Raw genomic sequence first — 23,050 nt, forward strand, 5'->3', positions numbered from 1 at the left:
TTGCAAATGTGAAACGACCTTAGCAGAACTGTGGCATGTGACTGTGACAACAATTTACACAATAAAGAAAGAGCAAAAGTATTCCAAGTGTGCAAATAAGCCGATTGCTGAATACAAATACAGTTTTATATATATAGTTCAGCATGTAACAATCAGAACAAACAGCCCCATACTGTCCCCAGAGAGAGAAAACACCACATATGCTCAGCATTCCCTTATTTAGTGTATCAAGCTGCCTATCCTGGTGCACTGCAGCCAATAAATAAAATATATTAAAAAAATAAAACCCCTGCTGCGTCATGATGTTAAACAGCCAGCTCCTTGCCTGTGTTTGCAATGTCACATTGGTTATACACACCTCGGACAGAAGGGATTGTAACATGACAAACCCCTTCCACAAGTACTCAGCGCTGTAATACCTCCTGTGTTTCATTAAAGGCTACTTTTCACATCAGCATCTTCATCGGACTTTTATCATGCACTCCAAGCTTCTTATAGACATATTGGATTTAATTTGGCTATATCCAGTAAACTTAATTTATACAAATACTTTTTACCTGTCCGGTTAATTACGCGATATACGACGGACCCACTATTTGGATGTGTTTTTAATTCCCACTTAATTACAGTCAGCTTTTTAATTGGTGTGTGTTAGTCTCTTAGAGGTTTCTGGATCTTGTCCAGTTACCAGCCATCTGATAGTACCATAAATGTGAAATACAGGAGGCTTGGTTTATTTTCCTGTTAACTGATGCTTCTAGAATTAAATTAATTGAGCATTACTTAAAGTAAATGTATTTTACATAGCGCAGCACATAAATAATACCACTGCACTATGTCAACAGCGTTTGGAAGATGCCTGCTGACAATACATAATCCTGTACATCAATATGAAAAGCCATTAGGCTCAGACATGCTCATGCATTGATAGTGGTTTGATGTATTTGTGACAGATGTATTACAAACAAGCACTTTTAAAATAGATCAGGCTGCATTTTAAAACCAAACACACGCATATACAGCATGTAATTACAGAACAATACATACCGGTATTGCATTGTTTAGTCATCTGTTGGACCACAACTCCTCTTGGCAGTTCTTTTCTTTCTTTTAAATTTAGAAAGAATCATTCATATCTGCTGGTTTTCCATTTCCTTACTGCTTATGCTGTATGTGCGGTACGTTCATAAGGCTGTTTGCCATTTTGTCAAAACACAGTAAAATCTTCTTGAGTAAATGACCCAAAACCTGTCAGGAAATCAATCACCTTCCACAAACTTTGAATATCTCTGGATGGTAAATACTGCTCTGTGGTTTGGATCATCTTCAAGGTAATAATGGGGCTTGTGCTAAAACATTAAACATTTGAGGTCAATCTGAACTAATAATTGTTTGCCAGCATGTGTCTAATCTGTCCATATCATTGTGCTTTGTTTGAGACCATGTTTTAGGGTCTTTCTTTACTGCATGATTGTAAAATTAAGCAATCATGTACATAATTTACGTTTGTTGGCACTATGTCTCAGAAATGTCTCTTATAAGTACTTGTGTGTGCATGGATTTGTATATGACCATAAGGATGCATTTTGGAAAAATCAAGAGGGTTGAGTAAATGTGTCTGGTGAACCAAACATGTAAGCAGCACAGAGCTGCTGAATGATGTCATTATAAAACCTTAATGTACATTAAACTATCATGTACAAAACTATTTGTTGTAATAAAAAGTCACAACACATTTTGAAAAACATTGTAATATATTTCAATACAACTGTTTCATAGGGTAAACAGATACATTGTATGGCTTATACAACAGTGTGAATATTTCTTTAAAACATATTGCTCTAAACAATAAACTGACATACTTTGAGCAAATTAACTGTACTGTTTTCATTCTTTAGAATTTACTACAATTTTAAAACATTCTTTAAATTAACACTACAAGGAAACCTCACAATAACCATGTGTTTGTTCTGTTGATCCTGTGTTTAGAGTTCACTTGACACACTTGATCTAAATACTGCATCTATTAAATAATTCAAACAGAGCGCTCTCTGGTGTTGTACATACTTTTGAAGATACAAGTAAACTAAAAAGGTTTTAGTTTCAAAACTGTTTTAGATGTTGCATTGCACAACCCTACACAAGACAGTATTTTAAATATCTAAACAGACAGGATTTAGATTTAAAAAGCCTAAAACGTGGTCTTAGTGATGAGTTTTCTAATGAAAATGCCCATAGCTTGTTTGCAAAAATGAATTTATATATATATATATATATATATATATATATATATATATATGAAAACATGTCTGCAAAGGTTATAACTCACCAGATGATAAAACCATTCAATTCACTTACACCATTAAATCTGATCAAGAAACAGTGCGACATTCTTCCTGTTCTGAACTGCATTTTAATTGCACACAGATAATGAAAAATACTGTAAATGCTTAAAAAAGGGTTGAAATCTTTCATGGCTGTTATATGGAGATGAGCCAAATGATAACATTCCTTTTATAACATCCCTCTTGTGTAAATTGATATCACCTCCTCCAATGCAGAAGATGGCTTCTTGGAAAAATAACACCCACCAGGGTGGAACACAGGTTAATGAAGCTGATCAATATTGTCCTTGGGCAGGACCAAATATAACTCAGGTTGAATGATCGGTAGTTATATGAAGACGGATTACTTATTCCTTGGCTTTCCCTCGTTTGTGCAGAATAAATATATAGTATACAATAAACCAAAACAAACATTAACTGCATGTTAGAAAAAAATAAACCTGAGACTTTTCAATATGTTTTCAAGCCCTATGGAAAGTTAACTAACACCTGAAAGGAAGTTCTGTATGCAACTTTAAACTCCAAAGGAGGTGTGTCAAAACACACTGTATGATTTTGGGTAGCCAACCACATACATAAAAGTAGATATCCCTGGTGAAAATACACGTCCTTCACTTGTGTTTTCTATGAGGATTTGCATTGTGTTTATGCTGAACCCTCTCCTCCAGTAATGCTGACAAATGTCTATTAGTTATGCGCATCCAAAATGTGTGGAACCGCATATAAAAACCTACCTCCATCCAGCACCCTGTAGTACTTTCTAACAAAAAATGATATTTATTGTTTACTAATTCCCATTCAACTGAAATAAAATGTAATTTGAATATTTAGACTGCGTTTTTTCTATTTCATATTTAATGAGATCTGCAGGTTTTCTATGCTTCAAAAGTCACGACAAGGGACATAAGGCAAATGTTGGTAAAAATGTTAATGGATTTATTATTGGACAGTTATGTGATTTAAGGTCAGGCACATTAATTGGTTGTAGATATTTTCTCATGACAAAGAGGTTTTCATACCGTATTTGGAGTCACTTGTAGGATGGTAGTCTTCTAGAGTACTACAGCTTCATAAGGTGCAGTCTTTCCTGCTTTTTACGGAATCGCTAAACTCGAAAACAAAAACTGAAGCTGCACTGCGAGTTAATTCCTTACTTTAAAATAAAACAGTGAGGTATTAAAGCCTTCGAGATTTTCTGAAATTATAAAATCAATAAAAAGGAAACTTTTTTTTAAAAAAAAACTGCGTCACTATTGTTATGTTCTGTTATTTCCCATCCTCAAGAACCATGAGGAATGTGTGTACACGAAGATCAAAATCAGGAAAGTGAGTTCCAAGAGAGTGGAAAGGTACAGTCTTGTGGTTGCAGCTTGGTGGGGTCACATCCAGCCCCTGACCCTGGCCTCCATGCAGACAGCTGTGTTGCACTGCTCCAGATTAAAGTTCAACTCTGCCAATTGATTCCAGCCCATGCTCAGCTTTTCTCTAGAGGAAAAAAAAAAAGAGCCAAATAACTCGGCCGTTGCCACAGATATACACCAAGGCCATAGACGGAGTATCAGATGAAGCTACATTTCAGTAGCTGGAGGTGGCTGGCATCAACGTATTATCCTGTCCAGTGATCAACAACCCACAAATTATACTCGGTCTGGTGGCTGTTGGAGCAGATTACATAACGTCCTTCAAAAGATCTCCCTTTGCCTTTATTGGCAACTTTTAGACAAAGAGAGTCTATCAGAAACTGTACTGTAGTGTGGTACAGCCACAAATCGAAAATAGTAGAATGGAGTCCATAAATGACCCACTGTGTTCAAGCTGCCAGGATAATAATAAAAAAAAGCACAATGCAATCTTTATGTCAAGCCAGTGCATATGCACCAAATCTAAAGTTTAAAAGAGTTGGGTAGGAAAGTGTTGACTTGCTGGAACAAAATTCCAGGAAATAATGTTCTCTAGCAATGTGATTTAGCCAGCATAGATATGCAAACTATGTAATGCATTTCCTTGTACATGTAAATTGTACAGAAATACACTGTAACTCTGAAATGTATTGTCATAAATTAAGACATATTTTTTACTTAGGTATTGATGGAAATGTGGGTCTGTGGTGCACTGGGACTTAAACAAGAACACTGTAAACCTAGGAACCTTACAGTTACCCATTCATTGGCCTTGCATTAGCAGACTGCACTGGATTCCTGCACAAACAATGATTTACCATGGCATGTTTCCAGTATTCAATGGTTTATTAACTCACAACTAAGCGCTGTCATGGAATATGGAACGGGGGCAGGGGTCTACACAAGGAGCACAGGGTGGCCGAGACCCCCGTAGTCCTGGTTGAGGGGGTGACATTTGGAAATACTGAGAATGACTGGATTTTAGCGGGGGGGTGTTCAGGGGGCAAATAGACTGCAATGATTTAAAAATAAATACTAGTATTCAGCATTCAATCCAGCAGTGCTCAGTATATTCTTATGCCAACAAAGTCTTTTTTGTCTCAGATTACTTTTTTCAGAAAAAAATATGTTAAACCAAATAAATATCTGAGCAGTATTGTATTACAATAGGTTTTATTGCTGATGGTGGTTTAATGTGGTATTATATTAACACAATTCTCTATTTAGATTGTTATTAGAAGAGGTTATTGCACTTCAATGAACTCTTAAATCTTTGCTGCTTGCTGGTAGATTTTACCTTTCGCCTATTTCAACCTTTTGGTAAACAGTTATTGATAATTTATTGTGCTAGCATCAAAAGGTGTTTTTTTTTTTTTTTGTTTTTTTTTTAGTCACTGGCACTGACATTCAAATACCAGAAGTCATGAAACTGCATGATGTGTGTAGAGATGCAAAGACTAAAATAAAATAATCTTTGTTTTTGCAAATGAGCATCAAGAGAAGAGCAGGCGGTGTGCAAATTTATGCAAATGTTACCATGGAAACCATTTTGTGTGGCCTTGCTGCTCAAGCCATCTCTCTCTCTCTCTCTCCCTTAAAGGCAATCTGTGATTACAGTACCTCTTACTTATCTTTTACTCCATGTTCTGGAAAGTATCCCTTTAATGGAGTCCCTTCCCACAAATCTAAAACATGTACTACAACATTTGTTCTTGTAGAATTGTTAAATATTTTAGATAGGTTAGACTGCAGAAACATAAAGCACAGCTCTGTCCATTTTGTTAGATTTAAAAAAAAAACAGCCAGTGGTGTTATTAAACAAAACAGCAAAGGGCAGATGTCTTCTCTAAGAAACATTCTCTCCTTGTGTAGCAAGGATCTCAATCATCATTCAGGCTCACAAATACTGGTATGGTATCTCACTTAGTGTGATATAATGTGCTGATGAAGCATCAATGACCTAACCCAAGCACTAAGCATAAACCAGAGAAAGCATATTTGCATTCTACATTCTATGTAGCTGAAACTGGACTCTGCAGACAAACAATGGCAGCATTCCAGATTCTCTTGAACAGCACGTAAAGTAACTCCAGTCTGACAGCAGTATCACCTATTCATATTGCAGGAGTTCATATTTCAGTAGAGAATGAACAAGATTAGTGCATACAATGCCCTCAGGTATTGAGACACACTGAAACAAACACAAAAGTCACCTGTAGGTACAGCCTTGAAAATAATACCTCCACCTCTACACTGTACCTTCACTGCTTTGATCTAGTAAGTCCACATATAAACCATTACACAAGCACTACTAAAGACAGAGCAAGAGTTACTGCAGAGTACAATCTTGGCTTACAACATTGTTTTCCAGAAGCAAGCCATCTTTATCTAAATCATAAACTGAATTTCAGAAGGCACAAGTTACTATAACAGTGCGGCATGGTAGATAAATGAAAACTTTCTGGCTAAACCAGTTGCAAAACAAAAGCTGTACAAATAAAAGTTGTTAGTTATTTGCCAAAACCCAGCATGTCATTTGGCATGGAAGTATATTTGCTTTCAGAGACCGTTATGCACTCACCACATAGATTAAACCCAATTTAAGAATGCAACTCAATATCCTTTGTGGCTGGGCTTGAGATAATACCGTGTCCCAACCAAACCCTGGCAGCTTTACCACACTGCTGCCAATACAGAGAAACCAAGATTTCTGAAATAAAGCAAGATCCTTTATAAAGAGTTCAAATCTACTTAAAATCCCATGCTTCTCAGTTTCTATAAATGCTGTTTGTATCAGATTGCCAGTAGTCTTCTTAAGCATTTACCGTGCTGGACAGGAGGATGCACCAGGAGGAATGGGGGACTTGTCACACTTCCTCCTAAATACAGCAACATGACAGAATGCCTGGCAGCAGTCCTAAGGTGGTTTTGCCCAGTATTGAGCTTTAATTTGGCCACAAGGACATTATATGATTTATTATGTTAAATGGAATCCCCCACAATTAGTTTTGGGTACCGTTAACTCTTAGATTAGCTCTAAAGATGTTAACTCTTAGACCACAGAATTGTGCCCACTGTATTGAAATTGTCCATGAAGACAAAGTGTCTTTGGATATCAGAGTAAAGATAGTTCAATATAAATGTCTTGAATAAAACAATGAGATTTATTGCCTCCCTATCCTGTGGAATCGCCTCTCAAAAGAAACGTAATCACAGAGATGATCACTAACCTACCTGTACTCCTGCTGCGACAAGCACTCATACAGCTCCTGCGCAGTGAACCTTTGACCCATAGTGGTAATCTGCAACAAAGAATAATACAGCTTTCTTTTGAACCAGAAACAATAATGGGATCAAAGTCATTATATAATATAAATTGCAAGCAGCATGGAGTCTGATGGCGATGTGTCTGTGGTTGTTATTTTGTGCATACAACTCAGTGTGATACAGACTGCAGACTGGTGCTTTTATTAGGATAAGTCACTTATTTTCTTTAATTCTCCAGCTTCACTAACGGCATTATTGCACAAGGCAATAGGCACACCATGTATCTCTTTGTACAGCAATAAATAAATAAACAGATGGTAAAAAAAACACAAAAAAATACCAGTACCCTTTAAATAGGTTAGCCACACAGCACAATTTTCTAATTTGTGTTAACCTGGAGTCTGGAATGCAGTGTAAACAGCTTCTCTTGCAGATATCTCATCAGTCAAGTCAGATTCACAGATATGGGATGATATACTGTATTTACTACTACACATGTAACCATACTACTTTTTTTTTTTTTTTGGAAGCACACAGCTCTCTTACACGAGATCAACTCTCCTCACCTCACTGCTGGCGATGAAGGTGGAAAGGTTCTGCACATCTTTAAAGCAGCTGTTTTGTGCCAACACCCTAAAGGGAAACAGAACATATAGTTCACCTGGAACAGAACGTGTACAAACTGTCTGTCCATTCTGCACATTAACGTGTGCCTGCAGTATATACGATGGCTTTGCAGTGGTTAATAGAGAGAACAAGTTATTAATATAGACAAAACAAGAGGCTAAAAATGACATTTATACAGCTGTTCAGAAAGTCTTAAAATACCCTAAATATTTAAGTACTGTATTTTTTTTTTTTTTGTATTTCAACACTATTTGTGATGGTGGTTTTAAAACTGGACTGAGACCAGCCAAAGCCTCTATTACAGCATGGGTAAAATATTTAATAAAAAAAAAAATGGTGGGTTCAGGCTGAAAAGGCAGTCTGTCTTAACATTTCTCACATACTATGCTTCAGCTTGCAGCGAATGTGAAATCATGTGGCCAAGGATGAGTCACACTGCCTGTCACGCACTGAGCTTATACTGTGTTCTGTTTCCTAGGTAACCCAAGGGGAACCATTAAACCTGCCCTGCATTAAAAAACAGACACAACCCAACACCACTACATGCATCACCCTTTATAACAAATAAAACAGCAGCGCAAGGGTAAAAAAATGTATTGTAGTCGATCTCTTATAATTTTTTGCATAATATATTGAAATATATATTGTGTTAAATTCACTATATCAAAATATTATGTTTTTTGTGAGATCGGGTCAGGTGCTTTGAATGCAGGAAATCCTGATTTGACTTACAAAATTGCTTCCCAGAGATTCCAGTTTCCAGCAGTGTGAGCAATTCCATGCAGACCTGCTCCAGGCTGAACATGACGGTGCAGGAGAAAGCACACTGCCAAGTGGAGCAGCGGACTTCTTTACACACTAACACACATTTCCAGTTGACCTTGTTTTTTCAATTAATCTAATTTACTGAGCTTTATAAAAGCAGTTTTAAGATGCAAAAGATGCAGATACAAATGTACATTTCTTGACAGACTGAAAGAGACCTAAATAATACACTGTACATTAACAAACAATTAGTTCATTAGAAATATTTCCTTACAAAAACAGACCAGCCAAATATAATAAAAAATCTATATATACACAGACAGACTGGGACAGACACAGTGAGATATAAATAGTAAAATGAAGACACTAGAATATATTGGAACATATAATTCTCCATAAAGTGGTGTGAAATAGAGAGAAGTAATAGCCAGAGAGACAAGAGACTGAGGGGTAGATGTACTATAGTGTTGTGGCTGTCGCAGTAGTCACAAATCAGTTGCAAATGAGTTGGAGGTCTAGGGTGAAATGTACTAAACAAGTGCAATGCTATTAGCGACATTTTAGGGAATGCTTTGCAGCAGCATTTTTGCTTTGCGATTCAGCCTTAGATGAATATGTAGTTATGAGTGTTCCTGCATAGATTTGTAAAAATGGGGTGGAGATGAGGGTTCTCAAATATTGTATGTTTGCACTGCGACTGGCCCATCTTAGTACATCTACCCCTAAGTCCCTTGAGCTCACAGTTACATCAGGTGGCTGCATCAATATAAATGACTTACTCCATTTGAGCAGGAAACGACATCACCCATCTTAGTATAGTCTCTCCACTGCTGCGTGTCTAACAGGGAGCAATACAACACCAGTAGGTCCCACAACGTCACAACCCTGTCTATCTAGGTAGTGGCGCCCTGCCTGGAAGTGCTGGCACACTTTGCACACAGTAATATCAGGGGCTGAAAGCCATCCCTATTAGGCATAGTCTGGGTTGTGAACATGAAGCACTTTATATTGCTCCAGGAATTCTAAAAACAGAAATAAAACAAAATACACCTGCACACACTTTTTTTTCTTCAAGTGTAACAGTCATTTTTGCTCTGAATCTATGAAATCTACGAAGAAAACGAATATAACTGTACCACATTTTCAGTAATTGTGTTCATGAGTGTGGAAATCTTCATGTGGACATTCTTCACATTATTCCCTACTTCCCTCTCAACTGAGAACACTTCTGTTCTTCTGTAGCAAACAATGGTTCCTTGTAAATGACTAAATCACACATATTGTTGTACTGTTAACATTCCCAAGTATTAACTGCAACTCTGAAAATTACGGCTTATTTTAATGCTACAGCTCACCACTCTAAATTGTATTTATGATGTATAATGTAAACTTCACAAGACACAAACTGCATACGTTAATTATTAGTTAACATTACTAATGCAAGTAATACACAACTGTGTAAAAGTCTGTTTCATAAAAAAAAAAAATATTTTCAATCTTCACAGTTCTGTAAAGCAGGATATGAATGTGTATTCCAACAGCAGCACACAGGCTGACCAAGGGCTTTGCATTTTTATTATTAAATCTGTCAATATTCTTGAAAGGACATCTGTTGATTCCATTCCATGTCTACTAGGAACATCTGCAAATGTAACACTAACAACCTTTGTCACTTTCTTGTGAACCACTTCATTTCGTAATTTCACTGCCCTATTTACACAGCAAGGAAACTGTGTGAAGCAAGATATGGTATCTGCGTCATAAACCATGATGAGCTGAGACATTCTGTGCCAGGCATCTGTCAGCTTATTGACAGGTTGTGCAATGGGAAATGGATTCTTTCATCAACAATGAGGTCAGGTTTGAACAGGTATGGGAACACCTGTGAAACAGGACAAAGTTAAAGTGTTTGAAAAGTCAAACGAGAAAATAAATGTGGATCTACTACGATTATATAAGGGATTGTTTCAATATGGTAATTAAGTACTGTACAGTATAGATGCAGTATTATTTATCCTTTGTGTATAAGACTGCTCCAAGGTAGCACAGCAGCACAGAATACCACTTTTCTAAGTGGATTTGCTGACTATTTATTGTGCCTATCATACACTTTTGTATCTAGCTCTGGAAGGTAGAACAAGTGATTAGATAAGCTTTGTAGTCCTGCAGATATTCTTTGGTTTCCTTGTTCTCAGGATGACCTTGCACTAAGAAATATTTGTTGGTGGATGAATCTTTGCTACAGAGTGGAGGACCCATAACCTCTTTTACGACCCTGCTTTAAAGTACAGTAATCCATCGTGTATACCGCCCGTCACATATCCTCCCTAACCATTTATCCGCCACGATCAACCTCTTCAGCTACGTTAGTTTATTATTGAACAGAAATTAGTTCAGAGACTGTAGATTATACCAAAGTTTTTCGTACACTGTGTTGTATGTGCTCCGTGCGCAACCATTGCTGTGGTAGTGTCACGTGAGCAGTGCAGTGTGTCGATATGTCAATAAATCCTGTTCACCTGCAGGGCGTATCAACTTCAACCTCCGTCTCAATCGCCTGCCTGTCACTCAGCAGCGAATGCACGCACCCACACGGCAGTTGGCTACTCTGTCACAAGCACTAATACCCTGTATCTTTCTAAACAAGGGATTTAGGGGAGCTCGCTAATAAAAGCTTGATTCTCAAAACAATAACGGTGTGAATATAGTCATTGTTACAGCTGTGTATAATGGTATCCGACTTTTTACATATCTGCCCTTACTCTGGTCCCACCGCATTCGGATACGTGAAGGACTACTGTATTGCAGGGACATGCAACCACATGCAGTGTGTTAATTCCATTTCACTTATGAATATATCGTAAATATTTTTTTTAACTTGTTGACGTGCTTTTTCTAATTTTTTGCATAAAAAGCAGCACAACATTTTAATTCGTGCTGCGGAGGGTAATTGCGTCTCATTAGCTTGTCTCCATCTAATTTTATGAGTCTTCCTCTCCTTTCTTAAATGCACAAACCTGCTGCATTGAAAGAACCCATTCCCAAAATAGGAGGCTGTTGCTAGGGAAGTGATGTCACTGCCCTGTGACTTTTGCTACATTGTTGCCTGCTACAACTGAGCAACTCCTCTGCTAAAATAAAAACCACTTCAGCTTTGTATTATGCGTGTGTATATGGTATAACAGTAACGTTACGATAGTAATGCTTTGTTTTTGATTGTTTTGTATATTTTTGTTTGTGATGTGTATCGCGCAGTACAAAGTAAAATTAACAGCAATCCTAAGGGAGATATATGTGTGAGTGTGTGTGTGTATTGCAGCTAAGGGTTAAACTCGAATTATTCTTTAGCAATGTGTGGCCCGCTATACACATTAGGTTAAACTAGTTATGCGTCCCGTGATAACAATTTGGTTGCGCACCTTTGCTGTATTGCATTTGCAAAAAATAGGTGCATTTAGCACAGCATGTAAAACATGTACTGGATTCAATCATATTTGCATTGGTTCAGTCAGACAGGAAAATCTCCACAGCACAGCAGCAATTTGAAATCCAAATCACATACTTATCGAGAAATCCAGCTAGCTCTGCAGCACATGCTTTGCAGCCAGTGACATGATTTGACCTCAACAGCACTGCTGAGGTGAAATGACCCTAAGATGTGAAACAGTAACAGAATAGCAAGGCATTTTCTGAACTTTCCTCAATCCAGTATGGTACAAGACAAAGATTTAAAAGACTGCAAAAACAAAAACTTTTGACTGTGAAGATAAAAAAAAACAACATGTACTGTTAGTGCAGAACTGTATCCTAAATTTACATAGCCAGCTCTTTTTTTTAAAGATGGCGGGAAATGCCAAAGCTCACTGTTTAGGCATCTGCGAAGGGTTGATTGTTTTCAAACACAGGAATAGGGGAATGCATACCCATATGGCGAAGTAAATAAGATTTCTAAATACAGTAAAATGAAACACAATGGAAATACAACACATACAAATAAGGGGTGTTTAATTTGACTGCTCGTTACATCTTGCTTGTTACAAGTATCTACAGCTTTGCTCTGAAAATCCTGCTTTTGGAATACCTCTCTGAAGTAGTATTTATTATTTCACAAAACCTTGTATTCCAAAGAACTTTTTTCTGAGACAAACAACCTTTAATGCTGATGACAAATAGGAGTAAATGACTTTCTGAATTTGCCTCAAAGCTTTAATGGCAAACATCTGCTTATTAAAATGTGTGTTCAAATTAAAACAGGCTTCATGTTCAATCTAAAGGTCTTTTTTTCTGATCTATCAGCACAGCAGACTGCCACATCAGTACTGTTCTAGTCTTCACTTTATTTCATTCATACATTTAAAAACACTTAATAATAGCTTATAAGGTAATATTTCACATGTTTGTTATTAAGGCAGTTTCAGGTATTATATTGGCATTGATCTCTGAAAATTACTTTCAAAGAGCAACTATAGTTCACTTAAAACCTTTACCATACCACTTATTATTTGCATCACGATCATTGATTTTCAAGTATAGAATTTGCTAGTGCATATTGAACAGATGAATGACAAGAGCACACATTTTCTGACTGAAAGATCCAAGGTACTTGCTATCCTCACCTCTGGAAACAGGCCAGGAGCTCCTTGACAGCAGCCAACAGTTTCTGCAGACAGGCATAGGCTTCCTCAGGAGGTGGCAGCTTTCTATCAGGCAGCAGAGCCCCCGGGGCGTAAGGGTAGTTAAAGGTTGCAAAAACTGCAGAACTGAATTACAAGGGAAATTTTTTTTTAAAAACTACATTGCCAATTTGAAGGGCAGTCGTTTAATGGACAAACCATCAATTTGAATACAGACTATATATTTTAACACAGGTTATATATTGTATGTGAATCCCTTAAAATGTCAACACTAATGATGGAGACATTTGTAACCTTGTACATGAACCAACATTAAACTGCAAAAACACATTAATCTTCTGCTACATGGTTCCCATTCAGCTCTGTACCTGTACTGGCACACAGTGCTCCAGATGTTCTCGAATATGGCCCAGACTTCTCGGTGTGATGGACAGGGTTCCAGGGAGTTCTGCTCGTCTGACATGAGAGTCTCGTCATCGGAGGGCAGTGGGGACACCCTCCCCCTAGGCAGTGCAGTGCCCGAGCCTGCATCTAGGGGGCTCTGTTCTTGAGTCTTGCAGTCTGACTGGAAACATAAAAGACAAGGTCTTTTAATCTATCAAAGCGAAATACTGTTGCTGTTTAGATCATTAAAATAGGTCCCTTTGCATATCAAGGTTCTGAAAACCAACATTTCTGTAACAGTGCACTTTGATGCTTAGGTTTGCATATTTTGTATAAAAAAATACCTCAATAGTTTTAACATACAATGTTCCCAATATGGCCTCAATGGTAAACAACCACACCACCAAAACCCTGATTATACTGACTCAGCCTTACCTGAGAGCCATCCTGCAACAGCCCACTGACCACTGCAAATGCCTGTGAGAGAACACCATCATAGTCCGACCTGGATTTGAAGGCCTGTAAGATCTGGTGGGCTTCCTGCAATACCAGCTTGATGATGGTGCTGTCAATCGTCCTGCCTGGGAATTAAGGACAGGAACGGGTCTATCTGTGTCCTTATGTGTGAATGTTCTTACTTCAAATCTGTGTTATGAATACCTAGGTTAAATGCACACCTATGGTATTTGCTTTCAATTCTATGTGCAAACAGAAGGTCAAGCAGATACAACTGGATTTTTCTGACATTGAGTAGTTAACACTTGAAATTCCAAGGTCCCCAACATGAGGAATTGTATCTAGCCATATCACAGTAGAACTGACTCATCAACAAGCTGATGATTTATGATTAGTAATGCATCCGAGGAGTCACACATACAATCTGAACTTTTAGGAAATTATTATACCAAAAAAAAAAAAATCATAAATAAAATATCTAATGAAGATATATTATATTAATGGATTTAGAAAAAAAAAAAAGAGAGACTTGCTGTTTTATACGTGCACGTTACATTCTGAATTTTTGTTTGAATATTTTGAAACAAAGCAACCACACCCATCAAGATGCTAAAATTTGAATCTTTTTACAAATTTTACCTTTGTAAAGGTTGTCATACAAGACATCAATGGAACTGAGTAGATCCCTGCGCACAATTTGTCCAAATACAGCAATCCAGTGTTTCTTAAAACACTGCAGTAAGTCTGGCAGGGTCCAAGGAGGCTTCAAATATACTATCTACAGGAATTACAGGGATGTGCATCATAATAGATTCAAGCACGTACACATATGTATGCATTAAAAGAGATTAATAATAATAATAATAATAATAATAATAATAATAATAATAATCTTTATATAGCGCCATTCATGTGCACATCTCAAGGCGCTTCACAAGAATAAAAATGTAACTTTAAAAATGTACTATAAATAAAATAATGTCCAATAAAACAAGAAAAACAGTAACTACATACAGCAACACATAACAGGTCAGACAATAAAAGCCAAAGTATAAAAGTGGGTTTTCAGTTTAGATTTAAAAATACCAACAGTATCACTGTCCCTTATGACCTTCAGAAGATCACTCCTGTGTGACCTTTGGAAGGCTTCTGGGAGGATGCAACTCTTGAAGCCACCAGCTAGGCAGTAACATTAGTCTGAAAAGCATCTGAATCTGAATCAGAAGTGGTATTGCAAACAAACTGTCCGCAAGCCAAAATAAATTGAATTTCTAAATGAGCTTGCACTACCACTATATTTCTGTTTTACCTCCATCCAAAGATCATCAAAGGCAATTTTCATTTCCTTCTCAAGCACAGCAGACAGCACCTTCCCCAGACACTCCTCCAGAATCGAGACAAGGCTGGCAACCTTGGGGCCTAAGGCTGAGGCAGCTGCCTCTCTTCTCTCTGCTTCATTGTCGTTCCTGTCATGCTCTGACTCCTCTTGAATTAGAATACAACACCATCACATTAAAAAGCAAAAGAATAACTGACCTTGCATTGATTTGGGTTTGTCTATTGATTTTTCTTTTTTTTAGCCAGTGTTCCAGTGCTGTTATGACGGGAAACATAACACACACAAGCATTTTTAAAATCGAGCCAGCATGTAAATGCATAGGTAATGCAAGACCCTTGGGATTTAGCTTGAAAAATCGTATTACAATTCTAGTCTTTTTTTATTATATATATATATATATATATATATATATATATATATATATATATATATATATATATATATATATTATATATATATATATATATATATATACACACAGTATATGGCGAGAGAGAGAGATACAATCTATTAGTATATGCAAAGGTTTTTACTTATAAATCTCTATCAGCTGATATAAATGTTAGACAATGCTGACTTTGATAGAAACAGCTTCACAGTATATTCCTGATGAGCTACAGACAACTCTACAGCGTTTTCCTGTGCTGAAGCTCTCATATTCCTGCCCACTGCTGAAATGAAAACTCAACCGGATTTTGGGTGCCAAGTGACTTGGAGAGCCTGATGCCTGTGTGTGTCAGCCACGGATTTCAGGTTTTCTAATTCTGAAACGAGGTCCACCTTGCTTACAGCCTTCACGCCACTCAGCAGTGCTTTGCTGCACAGGTTCTTGTCATTACTGCAAATGGAAGGGGAGAATTCAGTGAAACTAGTGCGTCACCGCTACAACTGAAAAAACTAAATATAATATGAGAGGTGGTAGAAAAAGTTACTGGGAATTTGTGAATAGAAATGTTACTATACATCAGAAGTGCATATTGCTGATCATTTATTAATGAATTATTAGTGTTTACTTAGCAAGTTTCAACGACAAGGGATTACAAAAGGGAAACTGAAGACAACAACACTCTATTCTTCTACTTCATTTTAGAAGGCAGGCCAGCTATTTAAAGTACCAGTGATTAAAATGTACTAAAGCTCAGCAAAGATGGCACACTTTGCTTTCTCAAAGCCTTGGATTCATTCAGCCACGCAAGAGTGATACCCTATAGCCTCAGCGGAGGTCCTTTCAGGGAGACACACTATTAACAAGTGGCACTCACGTGCACAGAATGATAGTCAAGTTCGGGTACAAGCTCTGGTACTGCAGGCTACACTGCAGCACACGGTCGTCATTGTTTTCTCCACTCAGGCCATCTGGAAAGAAGCACAAAAGGGGTGACAAGTTTCCTTTTATTATTAAAATTACATTTACTGTACAGTACATGTGACAAATAAACAGCATTTTTACTTTGTCCAGCTTCTGATGTGCAATGAAACTTGCTTATTGGCTATCACTGTGAAAGAGAATGCATGATCCTGGTAGACAGGTGGCTATTGTTTTAATTTTACTGTCCTTGAGTGGGCCCTTATGGCAAGATGCAAGACTGAGCAGCACAGATTCTTGTTGGTAACGTAACACTAGTTATTGTTTCAGCACTAAAGTCATAAAGAAAGGACAGTCCTGTATTTTAAAGCCTTTAACGGTTGAAGACAATTAGAGAAGCAATTAAAACAAAAGCAAAAAACAATAAAATTGAAGGTTAAAAAAAACATGAAAATGGGAAACATCATTAGAAAATGAACAAAGTAAATACTGATATTATATCAATATAAAAATATGCAGGGGGAGGGACGGGGGCAACTCAAAGGATAATTCAACCAAGTAGTAACAAGCCATCTAAGGCATTCTGTTCTTTTGAATAGATTGGGCAAGTTGCTAATAGAAAGCTAGGCTAAATCCAGTAGTTCCTTTCTCAAGCTGACAATGTAGAAAGAAAGATTTCCACCTCCATTTCCAGTGAGTTACACAAAACTGTAATTAATTCTGGATACTCCTAGACAGACAACATCATATGACTTCCTATTCAAAGAGTTTTCTATTTGAGGGTAAATGCCTTGTTCCAACCTAACTCCTGACAAACCAGGCATGTTTAATTTAATTTGCTTTATCTTGGGAGCTGTCAATGAGATTCTACATAACTGCACTGTGTCTTAACTGATCTTTGACTGTCAAAAAGTTCACACTGCAAACTAACAGTGAATAGCGCCATTATCTGTAGCACAGTCCTATTTACTTAATGCTTCTTAATGCTTTATAAAAATAAAAAAAACCTTGCATACTTATAGAACTACAGTAGTTGCATATTACTTTTAAAAGGCTGTTTCCATAACTAATGAAATGAGACACAATCCCTATTAACCTGATTTAAAAATGTAAACATGTGGAGTATTCTTAAAAGTTTAAACAGCATTCAGGGAACACAGCGCACAACTGTTACATCAAATAGTTCTCGAGAAGACTGTATTTAATGTCCTGTTAGCACCATCTGCTGGAACACAACAGGATTACCAGTAATACCTACTTACTGAACTCTCAATAAAAGACAATGTTCTATAGTTATTTTTCTGAGATTTTCAGACAGAATTCAAAAATTGGGTATTTTTTTGTATATATATATATATATATATATATATATATATATATATATATATATATATATATATATATATATATCACTATCATTTAAGTTGACATTGAATTTTAACTTAACACTGATCCCACAGCTACAAAATATACAGGTATTTATGTTTTAAATTCACCTTTATATATTATTGCCTACGCCAGTAAGTAACATACAATTAAAAAAAAACAAAAAAAAACAAACAATAAAAGTATCAATTGCAGGAGCCTTACATAGACTCTGAGAAGCCTGCTGCATGGACTGCCCCCATAACTGCGGGTCCTGGTTTTTCAGGCAGGTGTAGATGAAGTTAACTGCAGGGATGGCTTTTTTCACCACATGCATGGACAGCTTTCCATTTTTTAGTGAGTCCAGTTCCTGAAGCACCACCCAGGGAATAATGATGGCAGGGAAACCTATACCTAGAACACATTGCCCATTCAGATTATAGTCCAGGAGAGAGAGCAAAAAAAATGCAAAAGAAACAGCATTAATAATGCCTGGTATAAATGCAGCCTGTAAAACTAAAATGGTTCTTCTGGTTCTATAGTGGCTTTATACATCCTGCTCTGAAACAGTTATATATACACAGTTACCATTCCAAAGGCTATTACTGTCTGTAAATCACATACCTGGTAGTCCATGTGCCTTTATTGTCCTGACAAACTCAAGGTGACTAAGGAGAATGTTGGTATCCAAAACAATGAGAAGATCCTGACGTGAGCTCCCTTTAACTTTAAATGTGCAGAGACAAAACACTTCAGTTGGTGTGGGTAAGAACAGACTGACAGCATTTTAGAAAACTGTGCATGCAAGATTGCTGGGACAGTCGGAAAAGCAGCTCATCTGCTTCTATTGTTTGTAAATGCAAACCATGTAAAGATGGTGAAGAACACCTGTATCTGTATTAAGTTAAGTATGCTTAACAGACAGCCCCATATTAATCTGAAACTATTTTTGTATTTACATAAACGTATGTATGAAATGTAGTCATGGATTTTATTGGTATGATATATTTTCAAGTGATTGAGAGAGACACATTTTTGGGTGAAAATCTGTAAATACCAGCCCATAGCTAATGTTGTTGGAATAAAGGGCCTTGAAGATAATAAACAGTATGTTTAAGAGTAGTTTAAATTCTTTATTCCACTTAACTATTTGACCAGACTATATCAATGGAGGATATATATTTTTTATTGTGCATACTGCATCCCATTAACTTTTATCACAGCACTCTTCCCAGTAACAATCACATTCTTGGGATAATTTAAGGGATAGAGCTGAAGCAGGGTGCAAGACTTCTTACTGTGGGCACAATTCGTTTTTTCTTCAGGAAGATCAATGTCCATGCAGGTCAACTCTCCATAGCTCTGCACCATGTTCACCTCCAGCAGCTTCTCAGAACGAGCTGTGTGTAGCTCCACCACCAGCTGCATCTGTGAAAAAGGTAGAGACCCTTAAAGAGTTAGTAGCGGGGTCCTGAAAAAGTAATCCCACATGTTGCTACAACTGTTTAAATAATGTAACTCTAATTTCTCTTTTCATTGTTAACATCCTGACAATTTTTTACACTTATAAATTTAAAGTGTTTTAAACCTATTTTCAAAATGGCTGCTCTAGTGCACTGGGGTTTGAGATCTGTCCTCTAAATCACTGCAGGAAGAGTGATTTAAAAATAAAAAAACATAAGTGCTCTGGCTTTTCTGTTCCATACCACATGATGTATCGTTACTGCTGTGCTACCTGTTGAAAACAGCTTTGAAACAGATGTTAAAGTTATAATAGTAAAATGTTGTCAGGATGTTAACAATGAAAAGAAAAATTACAGGTACGTTATTTAAACAGTTGTAGCACCACATGGTGACGTGTAACGTTATATTTTTCAGAACCCCGCTACTTACTCTTTAACACAAGAGAACTGCTAAAAGTCAAGGATATGGTTTTCAAATTATTGTTATTATTATTATTTTAATTATGCTAAATAAAACGTTATAATGGACAGCCAGATTTCCCAGACTTGAACACCATGGGCAAAGGAGTTAAGAAGGATTTAGGGGATACCAGAGACTATCAAAGACTAAAAGGCTTGTTGAATCAGTAAAAGACCATGCATTCAAGGTGGGAAAGTGAGGCCACCTAAGCAATAAACACTGCTTCCAAATGAAACTGAACCTAACATTTCTATCCACTCTCTGTACCTCTTGATCGGTGTCATGACTGTTCGGCATTTCAGATGACACGCTTGGAATTTCAGAATCCTGTTGTGAAAAGAAGTCAGATTATTGTTTTTGAAGCACGGTGCTACCTCTAAACTGCTCAGTAGTCATATCTTTGTTCTCGAGCTATAGTTCTTGGTGTGTGTGTGCATGATTTTTTGCAATTGGTTTTCTTTTGCACCTGATACTGCATTGTCCTTTTAAGTATGGCTCTTCTTAAGACATACACAAATAATCTTCTCCAATTAAATTACTTATTATGAATTAAAAGAATAACTTGAACACTAAAGGTTAATTTTTCAATGGTTCAGATATCTCAAATGGCAGGTCACTGGGCCAGTTAGGTCCAATAGACTCTCTATGCGATCACATAGCATGACATACTTTGTGGATTAACCCAGATGTCATGTATTATTAACTATGACTGACTTATTTGTAACAAATCTAGACTCTTATGTGGGCATACTATTCACCTCTTCATATAAAATCAACTTCTTGTTGTAAGCAACGACTGACTTTTCCTTTTCCTTGTGCACATGCAGAGGCCTCTTCTTTCTGGTGCCGTCTCCTGTCATCCTGGATAACTGGGATTCAGTAGGGGTATCTACATCACTCTCCTGAGAAGTAGCTTTTGTGCTGGAACTGGTACGCTGAACATCTCCAGCTGTGAGTTGCTTGCTAACTGTACTACTTTTAAGTTTCTCTGAACTTCTTGAAGGAGACAGAGAGCTAACCTTAATGTCAGACCCAGATTGATCTTGACATCGCTGCGATAATGTTTTTTTGTCACAAATCGATAAAAAAGATTTGCTCTTGGTGTCACTAACGGCATTTTCAAAAGGTTTAGATTTTTTTGGTATTCTGAAACTTATAGTCCTTCCAAACATAGCAGGCTTGGAAGAGGGCTTTTCTCTCAAAGCACTTGAATGTTCCTTTGGTCTTTCATTACGCCTGTATTGCTCCTTCAAGCTGTGTTCAGGGCTGTTGCTGGCAACAGCCTTTTTAAAAGCAACAAGTGGCTCATCTTTGGATTGTCCAACAGAGCAGACTGCCCTTCCCAGAGTGTGATAGGTATCTAATCCCTGTGCCTCAGTTCTTGAGTGAGTGACCCCCTCTTTGGAAGACTTAGAGCTGTTCCTCACGAGCTTCCCTTGCTCTTCCTGATGTTCTCTAGGAAGAGTCTTTTCGACAGGCCTTCCTTCTGATTCCGGCCTCAGTAGCCGCATTTCAAACAGACTGGCCTTCCAGTTTGTCGGCCGCTTGTATGCAATTGTGTCAGTCTGAAGTTTGTCACTGCAGGATTTTGAGACAGTTTCCTGCTTCCCCTGAAGACTTGAAGATTTTTTATCAGGAGCCTTGGCAATTCCCTGTTTGCAGACAGCCTTTCTGTACTCCTTTTCTCGTGATCTGCTGCTATGGGTGACGTGCTTTGCTGGTTCGGGATCACTAAACCGGCGCCTCTTTTTCTCATTGTCCTTGCCTTCAGAGCTATGAACATTAATAAGAACAAAAACAAAAAATGTACACAACTGATAGGACCACAATTACAGAACATGGAAATTATTATACCCTTACTAAAGGACTTAATAAGTGAGCTTTGTGTTTGTGGCTCTTTAATTGTAGCTATAGAGGTAAGCTCTAGTTTAACCTTTATGTGTCTGATGCGTAAATGTTTTTATTAGCCATATCCTCTATCAATTTGCCTGATATGCATTGTATCCAAAGGAGTTAAACGCACTTTATTGTGCTCTTTAGTGAACTAAGCACAAGGTTTTGCAGGGAGTTTGAGTTACTGTACCTGTTATTTTTAAATCAACTAGAGACTGTATTCGAAACCAGTTACGTTTCTTAACCAATATTTTTTACATGATACTAATCTAATAAATAATATGGTTGTATCAAATGGCATCAAGACATAGGCTCACTTACCGGGAACGAGCACGGTGGTGTTGTTTGGCCTCTGAGCTCTTTCGTTCTCTAGTATGTTCTGTCTTGTCACAGGTCTACAAATAGTCAAAAAAGAGGGTTGGTATGTGTTAATTTGATCCGAATCAAAGCCTTTAAATAGGAATCAAAAACGCATTTCATATCTAATGACAAAAATTAATTTATTTTACTTGATATTTGTAAATACAGCCAAGTTGAGGTCTGGCTCTGAAAGAACTTTATCCTCACCTCATCATCATCGCTGGATGACGAATACCTCTTTCTCTTTCTCTCCTTCTTGTGCTTCTTCTTTGACTTTTTCTTCGACATCTTTCACAGATCAAACCTGACATGATTAAACATATAGATACAACTATAAATGGCCCACAAGTGCAAATAACAGATACATGCTTTGTGTGTTTGCCTGTAGTTTTATATCATGCAGACGCTTAACTCTGTGAGTTGGACTGATGCAATTGACCACTTCCACTGACCTATGTTAACATCTTTGTTTTCACACTGCTTTCACATGTATCGAAACCGAAATACAATAATGTTATTTATTTATTTATTTATTTTAATGTAAGAGAAATTATCTTACTTTTAGTGTTGGTTGGGGAACTTTATTAATTTGCTTGAAAACACATGGTTAATTTCTGTACAAACAAAACCCGATATACAGTTAGGAATAGAAAGGACAGTCAGAATACGTTCAACTACAACTGTAAACAAAAGCTTAAAACACCTTCTGTTGCTCAAATAAAACACAATTCACACATCCTTCAGTTATTTTTTTATTGTTTTTGTATAATTAAATATCGTTATATTATGATTACACAAGATATCTGAAACTAATAATATTTATAGATTCCTACACTTTTCTCCACTTACGGACTGATACTGACCTGAAATAACGCCCAACTTCCGTCCATACCGGATATGACTGTCAAGCCAGAAACATAGGATTCTGTGATTTGTAGTCATAATAAAACAATTACAGTGCGGGTGCGTTTTAAAGTTGCATTGGA

The 23,050-nt window shown here is 37.1% G+C and overlaps 1 protein-coding gene across 3 annotated transcripts; it reads right to left on the reverse strand.

Moving 5' to 3' along the window:
• Positions 1-1,735: 1,735 nt before the first annotated feature.
• Positions 1,736-23,050, reverse strand: swt1 (SWT1 RNA endoribonuclease homolog). 3 transcript variants are annotated; one of them, XM_059031748.1, is made up of 18 exons: positions 22,928-23,050; positions 22,272-22,368; positions 22,026-22,099; positions 20,570-21,584; positions 20,079-20,138; positions 19,187-19,316; positions 18,513-18,614; positions 18,114-18,302; positions 16,480-16,573; positions 15,907-16,055; positions 15,188-15,363; positions 14,518-14,656; positions 13,858-14,003; positions 13,407-13,603; positions 13,021-13,104; positions 7,579-7,645; positions 6,980-7,047; positions 1,736-3,830 (listed from the first exon to the last, which is right to left on the reverse strand). In XM_059031748.1, the coding sequence occupies exons 2-18, from the start codon at positions 22,350-22,352 to the stop codon at positions 3,725-3,727; spliced, it is 2,877 nt and encodes a 958-aa protein (XP_058887731.1). In that variant the 5' UTR covers positions 22,353-22,368; positions 22,928-23,050; the 3' UTR covers positions 1,736-3,724. The 3 variants fall into 3 exon arrangements, with proteins under 3 accessions (XP_058887731.1, XP_034780283.2, XP_033872232.3); XM_034924392.2 differs by having other exon boundaries at positions 13,021-13,164; XM_034016341.3 differs by lacking the exon at positions 22,928-23,050 and adding an exon at positions 22,624-22,731 and having other exon boundaries at positions 13,021-13,164.

The sequence above is a fragment of the Acipenser ruthenus genome, chromosome 10, assembly GCF_902713425.1.
Source record: "Acipenser ruthenus chromosome 10, fAciRut3.2 maternal haplotype, whole genome shotgun sequence".
In the NCBI taxonomy this organism is placed as follows: Eukaryota; Metazoa; Chordata; class Actinopteri; order Acipenseriformes; family Acipenseridae; genus Acipenser; species Acipenser ruthenus.